The 8641-nt window shown below is 48.1% G+C and overlaps 1 protein-coding gene across 1 annotated transcript; it reads left to right on the forward strand.

Annotated features, from left to right (window-relative positions):
• Positions 1 to 363: 363 nt before the first annotated feature.
• Positions 364 to 8348, forward strand: LOC146986645 (uncharacterized). Its single transcript, XM_085780656.1, has 6 exons — positions 364 to 439; positions 3564 to 3657; positions 4176 to 4263; positions 4391 to 4614; positions 5978 to 6313; positions 7852 to 8348. Exons 1-6 carry the CDS (start codon positions 421 to 423, stop codon positions 8288 to 8290), a joined length of 1200 nt encoding a protein of 399 aa, XP_085636782.1. The 5' UTR covers positions 364 to 420; the 3' UTR covers positions 8291 to 8348.
• Positions 8349 to 8641: the final 293 nt, after the last annotated feature.

Consider the following 8641-nt stretch of genomic DNA (forward strand, 5'->3'; position numbering starts at 1 on the left):
TAAAACAGACAATAATGTGTGTGTGTGTGTGTGTGTAAAATTTAAAAAATAAAGAGGAAACATTTCACTGACACCTATAGCTTCTTTTATTCGTATTTATTTAAATTAATTATTTTATTGATCTATCTTTTATTATTACTGTTTTATTTTGTTTGTTATGATTCTTTTTCGTCTCTTATTTCTTGTTTTGATCTATCTATCTATCTATCTATCTATCTATCTATCTATCTATCTATCTATCTATCTATCTATCTATCTATCTATCTATCTATCTATCTATCTATCTATCTATCTAATTATTTCCCTCAGTGCGCTCCCTGCCGCGGCCTGTAGGCGGCAGTAAGGCTCCAGTAACAGACATAAACAGCAGCAGCAGCAGAGGAAGAAGAAGAGGACTGTTTGGATGGAGGAGGAGGAAAGATGGCGAACACATACAGAAGTAAAGTGGTTTAAATATAATAACAACAATATTCAACAACAACAGTTTAACGGCGCCTGTGAGCTGACTCGTCCTGTCCGCCATGTTGTTTCAATGTTCATGCTGTTAACTGTTTTATTATTGTCTCTCTCTACTACACAACATCTCACTGCTCTGTCGCTCACCCCGTGGTGTGTGTGTGTGTGTGTGTGTGTGTGTGTGTGTGTGTGTACACACAGCGAAGCGTGACGTCACGTTACGTAGCGGACAGTGACATCAGTAGTTGGTTTAGTGACGTGAGAGCAGGAGGAGGAGGAGGAGGAAGAAGACGCGTTTTGGCGGTAAAACTAAAGAAAGGCCGCCATTACTGAGCAGTTTCCCGCCGTTCGGCAGTGTCTCTTTCACTAGTTTAGACCGGTGGTCCAGCCTTAACCCGGGATAACTAGCTGTGTCTACCACTGGCACGCACCATTAAAGGGATAGTTCACTCAAAATTGAAATTTCACTCATTATCTATACCCTCGACTAAAGCCTGGTATGATTCTGTCCTACTGTGCGTTCACACCAAAAGCTTCCAAAGCGTCAAAAACGCTCGAGGCTGGGCCTCAGACAAGACAGCTCCCAAAACAGCAAATATTTTCAGCCGCTTTGGCCGCTCGTCACGTGACTGACGCCAAAGTTCGATCGCGCTGGTCTTTGGGGAGCCGAAATACAAAAAAAAAGGGGAAAAAAGGCAGCCGACGGACATCTCTATTCTGACAGGCTGCCGCTGAACCGCGTCATAGCTAATTACCCTAAAGTTAACCAGGGCTCAACTTCTCCTCTGGTGACGCTTTGGACGCTTTGGAAGCGCGGCGACGACCAAAAGCTTCCAAAGCGTCAAAAATGCTCGAGGGTGGGCGTCAGACAAGACAGCTCCCGAAACGGCAAATATTTTCAGCCGCTTGTCACGTGACTGATGTCAAAGTTCGATCGCACTGTTCATTGGGGAGCCGAAATACAAAAAAAAGGGGAAAAAAGGAGCCGACGGACGTCTCTATTCTGACAGGTTGCCGCTTAACCGCGTCATAGCTAATTACCCTAAAGTTAACCAGGGCTCAACTTCTGGTGACGCTTTGGAAGCGCGGCGACGCCTGTTGACGCTTTGGAGGCTCAGTGTCGCTGGGCGCTCATTGAAAATGAATTGACTTCCGGCGTTTTGACGCTTTGGAAGCTTTTAGTGTGAACGCACAGCTACGTGGGCCCTACGCCGTAGCCTGACGTGCACCTCCAAAAGATCCTGACTATGCATCGCGTCGACGCGTCGCGACGCGAACCGCAAGTACTGTGATTGGTCCGCACAGAACGTCAGTGTGGTAAATTCACCCATTGAGCCTCGACTGGTCGGACAGACCACCTCCATAGACGTCTTCTTCGTCGCCAGCGCTTCAACATTTGCAAATAAAAGCGTTTGTTTTTCAGTTGCCATTGTTTACTGCGACTGGAAGCAACAAGTTCCCTGACGGAAAACCAAGGAATCCGATATGAGCCCCCCCCCCCCGAAACCACACAAAGACACAGCCACACACCCCTCAACCATTTTTGGACAAATTTTTCCCATTTCATTCCAGACATTTCTGGCCATTGACCTCTAATTTGAAGGTACATTGACTAAGAAAGTAAAGTTATTCAGTCTCAGAACAATTGACCTCTGGCTAAGCCCCGCCCCCTCCACTCACTGGGACAAACAGTCAACATTCGGTGACAGTTGCTATGGCAACAGCTGTCACACTAGGAGACATTTCACAGGAGGCAACTGATGATTTTTGGAGACAGAAAGATTAAATATCATGTTGAAGTCACCAAAACTTCACTTAGCTTTACTGCTATGGCTGTCGATAGCGACGGGCTAATTTCTGTTAGCCTGTCTATGGAGTTTTACATTATACGTTAGCATTAAGCTAGCGGACTTTATGCTTAGTTGTGATACTGGCTAACATCTAAACATCTCTGACAATATGTTGCCTCAAATACGTTGTTGCCTTAAAGCAGATATCAGTGGAATGTTTTTGTTAATATAAGTCCTAAATAGTCCTATTTTCCGTCAGCAATCACTTACATGAAGTATTTCAGCCTAAACACGAGTCTCTCCGTCACTCTGCTCTGCTGTAACCCGAGGAGAAAATTTTCCTTGTGGGATACAAGTGTTATCCAATGAGGGGAGAGAACGGCATGAAGGGCTGTGTGTGCAGCCAAGGGATGCGCGTGAACGTGGTGACGTAGCACGAGGACCAATTGATGCCTGACAAGGGCGGGGGCTGCTAACTCATGGTGCGTTCAAGGAAACTCGTACTTTGTGTTTTTCCTTCCTGTGAAGTCATACCAGTTCGATCTGGTACGAGTTCACGGGTCGGAAGTTACGAGTGGCCGTTATAGGGAACTTTCACAGACAACAGGATGGTAAAAACACGAGCTACGGGTTACCCGGAACGCTACCAAGTCGTAGTTGTGACTTGAAGCTGTAACTTACGGTTTCAAAAGCCTGCCTTGAACACAGCATTAGCCGAAACGGCCGTGCCGCTGTTATCTGCTTTAACTTAGAAAAGATGTAGACATCCTTGTTCATTTTATCCACGTTTAGTTGGTGTTGTGGTCTACTGCATAACTTTATCCAGAGCAGACACTTCTCTCGGTTGAGATGTGGCTTGGGAAAAGGTTAAAAAAATCCCCCCGTGGCCTCTCGGGATACCTAGTGTCAGAGCTGCATGTACCCCATGAACACCGTTTGACCATTTAAAACTTAAAATGTCAAGAAAAAACATATAAAAACGAATGAAAACTGACTAACTGCAATGCATTTCAATGGACGTGGAAGCAGAGAATGTCCGAGTGTATGGGCTAGCTATGCGCACTGTGATTGGCTCATTGCGTTTGGGGGCGGGGCTTAGCCAGAGGTCAATTATTAGTGTATTTCTGGTCTTCGTTTCAAAATTTTGTCCAATTTGGGTTTGGATTTGTGTCAATTTAGGGTCCTTGATGTAAAACAGTTTCAGAACCACTGGACTACACCATAAACCTGCCTCTAACCAGGGACCTCAGACTGCAGAGAGAGACTTCATGTAGAGACAGAGACATGAGACTGATGACGTGTCTGCTGTTTCCATAGTGACGGACCGAGACATCAAACTGCTGGTCCAGCTCCGAGCCACCAACGCTGCCATCTTCACCGGGAGGAGGAACTCCGCCATGAGAGGCTGGAGGTCAGTCCGCCGTCTGCACGTCCACGTCCACGTCTGTGTGCTTATCTCTGTGTCTCTTAATTTAAGGCAAAGTTACCGACTGAAAACGTGATGCATCCAGAACAACTTTCATCCTCACATGTCACATCTCTGTTACATCGGACATTTAGGCCACAATGTGATGAAATTAATGAGAAATACAATTCTCTTGTGAACATTTGCCAAGTAGTTTGGAGGTTTGTCCATGTTGTTTTGAAAATGTAATTTCTGTTTTGAAAAATAAGCCAAACCAATGGAGAAAAACTGTAATGGAGGAGGCACAATACCTGAAAGTAATTATTTCAGTTGTCAGTATGATAGCTAGGCTAAAAACATGCTATTTTCATGGGAAACACAGTGCGAACGTAAAGAATCTCTCTTATTTTCACCGGAAAAAAATTGGCTAGTGGAAATTGGCTGGTGATCTAAAAAGTTAATTTAGAACCCTGACTGTCGTGTGACCGTCATGTGACCGTCATGTGACCACCGTGTGACTGCAGGGCCATCAGGAAGGAGATGGGGCTCCATGGTTTGATGTCGGCTCGGCAGCTGAAGAAGAAGTGGGACAACCTGAAGGAGAAGTACCGGGTCAGTGGCGCTTCACCTCGACTCAGGTGGTCAGTGATGTCACAGCGGCCGCCATGTTGAACATGTGGACCTGTGTGTGTGTGTGTGTGTGAGCTAAAACTGTGAGGCCCCCCCTCCCCCCGTGCAGGTGCTGAAGAACCCCCCCGAGGGTCTGGAGAACCTGGGCCGGCCCGGCGCCTGGCGCTGGTTCCAGCTGATGGACGAGGCCATGAGCGGCCGGCTGCAGGGCACGGCCAGCGTGGTGCAGCCGGCGCCGCTGGACGAGGACGAGGACGAGGAGCCGATCTCAGACCTGCCCCCCCTCAGCCCCCCCACACCCAGAGAGGCCGGTTCTTTACCTGGACTCAGTAGGTCGGTTTGAGTTGTTAAGGTTTTAACTGTTTCCATCTGATCTGGTGTTCACATTGAGCCTCTGCATTTATTCTCCATCCATCCATTGTCCACCACGTTATCCGGAGTCGGGTCGCGGGGGCAGCAGACACTTCCTCCAGCTCTTCCGGGGGGACCCCAAGGCGTTCCCAGGCCAGCCGAGTGACGTAGTCACTCCAGCGTGTCCTGGGTCTTCCTCGGGGCCTCCCCATGGAGGCGTCCAGGGGCACGATACAGGTGCCCGAGCCACCTCAGCTGGCTCCTCTCGATGTGGAGGAGCAGCGGCTCTACTCCGAGCTCCTCCCGGGTGACAGAGCTCCTCACCCTCTCTCTAAGGGAGCGCCCCGCCACCCTGGTGACAGAGCTCCTCACCCTATCTCTAAGGGAGCGCCCCGCCACCCTGGTGACAGAGCTCCTCCCCCTGTCTCTAAGGGAGCGCCCCGCCACCCTGGTGACAGAGCTCCTCACCCTCTCTCTAAGGGAGCGCCCCGCCACCCTGGTGACAGAGCTCCTCACCCTGTCTCTAAGGGAGCGCCCCGCCACCCTGCGGAGGAAGCTCATTTCGGCCGCTTGTATCCGGGATCCCGTTCTTTCGGTCATGACCCAGAGTTCATGACCATAGGTGAGGGAGGAACGTAGATCGACCGGTAAATCGAGAGCTTCGCCTTTCGCTGTTGACCGCCGCCCAAATCACACGGCACCAGCCCGTTCTGAACCCTCCCGCCGGTGGTGGGCCTACGGAACGGCGGGCCCACGTCGCTCGTTCAGGCTGGGCCCGGCCGGGTCCCGTGGGCCAAGAGCCCCAACCCCAGGCCTGGCTCCAGGGTGGGGCCCCGGTGACGTACACTCACTGAAGCTCCGGCTAGTTGAGATAAAAATGGACCCGAATGCCGAAGCAGAATGATTATTATCAGAATGAGCTGCGCGGCGCTCAGAGATGACATCATCCAGGTCAGAGGTCAGTAGGTCAACCTACAGACCCCGGATGTTGATAACAGCTAACCCCGGACTCAGAGGGGAATAGCACTAGCCTATCAGAACTAAATATTGATGAAATGAAGGAGTTTCTCTGCAGATAATGTGTTATTTAGAGGCTGCATTCTGCTGCCCTGTAGACTCCATTATACGGATATACGCGGCTCTCGGCTGGAGCTCATTTCATCACAACCACTTGGAATGACACCAAAGTTATCTGGGGGAGGAAATGATCGGATTTTAGGATAGAAATAAGGTCCAGGTTGTAAAAAAATGGTAAAGAAAAGGTTTATTCCACCTGTTTATGGAACATTTTCATTCGGTTTGGACTCTAAATCTAATATTTGTCTCCATGGTAACCCCCCCCCAGTGAGGCGGAGTCAGCACCTGTGGAGTGGGCGGAGTCAGTGGGCGGCATCCTGGAGCTGAGAGAGGTCAAAGCAGCGGAGGGGGCGGAGTCACAACACAGAGACGACGTCGTGCATCAGAGCCAGCCCACCATCCTGTACGCCACCTTACTGTCGGACTTCTCCAACGGCAACAACAGCAACAGCAACGGCGCCGCTGCTGCTGCTGCCCCCCCCAGGACGGAGCGCGAGGCGGCCGAGCTGGACCGGCGGCGGAGCGAGCTGCAGAGAGAGAGGGCGGTTCTGGAGCGCGAGCAGGTCCAGTTCGACCGCGAGCTCATCGCCTTCGAGAGAGAACGGTACCACATCTGTATCTCGTCTCTATCACATCTGTATCTCGTCTTTATCACATCTGTATCTCGTCTCTTTCACATCTGTATCTCGTCTCTATCACATCTGTATCTCGTCTCTATCACATCTGTATCTCGTCTCTTTCATATCTGTATCTCGTCTCTTTCACATCTGTATCTCATCTCTACCACATCTCTTTCACATCTCTTTCACATCTGTATCTCATCTCTTTCACATCTATATCTCATCTCTTTCACATCTGTATCTCATCTCTTTTACATCTGTATCTCGTCTCTATCACATCTGTATCTCGTCTTTATCACATCTGTATCTCGTCTCTTTCACATCTGTATCTCGTCTCTTTCACATCTGTATCTCGTCTCTATCACATCTGTATCTCGTCTCTATCACATCTGTATCTCATCTCTTTCACATCTGTATCTCATCTCTACCACATCTGTATCTCATCTCTTTCACATCTATATCTCATCTCTTTCACATCTGTATCTCATCTCTTTCACATCTGTATCTCATCTGTATCTCATCTCTTTCACATCTATATCTCATCTCTTTCACATCTGTATCTCATCTCTTTTACATCTGTATCTCATCTCTTTTACATCTATATCTCATCTCTTTCACATCTGTATCTCATCTCTTTCACATCTCTTTCACATCTGTATCTCATCTCTTTCACATCTATATCTCATCTCTTTCACATCTGTATCTCATCTCTTTTACATCTGTATCTCATCTCTTTTACATCTATATCTCATCTCTTTCACATCTGTATCTCATCTCTTTTACATCTATATCTCATCTCTTTCACATCTGTATCTCATCTCTTTCACATCTCTTTCACATCTATATCTCATCTCTTTCACATCTATATCTCATCTCTTTCACATCTATATCTCATCTCTTTCACATCTCTTTCACATCTATATCTCATCTCTTTCACATCTATATCTCATCTCTTTCACATCTATATCTCATCTCTTTCACATCTGTATCTCATCTCTTTCACATCTATATCTCATCTCTTTCACATCTGTATCTCATCTCTTTCACATCTCTTTCACATCTGTATCTCATCTCTTTCACATCTCTTTCACATCTATATCTCATCTCTTTCACATCTATATCTCATCTCTTTCACATCTCTTTCACATCTATATCTCATCTCTTTCACATCTATATCTCATCTCTTTCACATCTGTATCTCATCTCTTTCACATCTCTTTCACATCTATATCTCATCTCTTTCACATCTATATCTCATCTCTTTCACATCTGTATCTCATCTCTTTCACATCTATATCTCATCTCTTTCACATCTCTTTCACATCTGTATCTCATCTCTTTCACATCTCTTTCACATCTATATCTCATCTCTTTCACATCTGTATCTCATCTCTTTCACATCTCTTTCACATCTGTATCTCATCTCTTTCACATCTCTTTCACATCTATATCTCATCTCTTTCACACCTGTATCTCGTCTGTATTTCGTCTGTATCTCATCTCTACCACATCTGTATCTCAGGGAGCTGCTGGACCGGGACCTGGAGGCTCTGCAGCGAGACCGGGCCGCCGTGGGCAAGGATCGGACCGCTGTGGACCGAGACCGCGCCGCCGTGGACCGAGACCGCGCCGCCGTGGACCGAGACCGCGCCTTTCTGGACCGGGACCAAGCGTTTCTGGACCGGGACCGGGCGTTTCTGGACCGAGACCGGGCGTTTCTGGAGAGGGACCGAGCCTTTCTGGACCGGGACCGAGCCTTCGTAGAGCGAGCCAGAGAGGACTTGGAGAGAGAGCGAGCGCTGCTGAGGAGAGAGAGGGAGGGGGAGGGGGAGGGGGAGGGGGGCGGTGGGGAGGAGGTGGTTCTGCAGACCCGGTTGTACCAGAACCTGATGATGGGCTCAGACCTGCAGACCAGGCAGAGGCTGGTCTCCTTGTCCCAGAAGCTGGTGGAGAAGCTGTAGATGTGATGTTGAGTGGACGATGTGATGAGGTCACTTCCTGTCTGATGATGAGGCCACTTCCTGTCTGATGATGAGGTCACTTCCTGTCTGCAGCGATGTTCAAACTAGAGCGCTGGAAAAGAGAGTAACGCCACCACCATTGACTCCCGTGGTAAGGGTTTAAGGGTTTAAGGGTTTTGCGCCCCTAGTGGCAGGATATGGGTATTGCAAAAGCGCCCAGAAAACCCATTCACTCCAATGTATGTGTGTTGCCCACTTGCTTGTAAATTGATGAAAACGGCCGTGTTTTTGTTTTTAGGTGTCTTGGTCATATCAGATTATACTTATAATTTGTTTATTACAAAATGTAGA

Source organism: Trachurus japonicus, chromosome 6 (assembly GCF_045865225.1).
Source record: "Trachurus japonicus isolate A0001 chromosome 6, Traja_1.0".
Classification (NCBI taxonomy): Eukaryota; Metazoa; Chordata; class Actinopteri; order Carangiformes; family Carangidae; genus Trachurus; species Trachurus japonicus.

Excerpts from the sequence above, each read along its gene's own strand:
- LOC146986645 (XM_085780656.1), top strand. Across the intron at positions 4,264-4,390 it reads ACCTGAAGGAGAAGTACCGG|GTGCTGAAGAACCCCCCCGA; the intron begins GTCAGTGGCGCT and ends CCCCCCGTGCAG. Across the intron at positions 6,314-7,851 it reads ATCGCCTTCGAGAGAGAACG|GGAGCTGCTGGACCGGGACC; the intron begins GTACCACATCTG and ends TCTGTATCTCAG.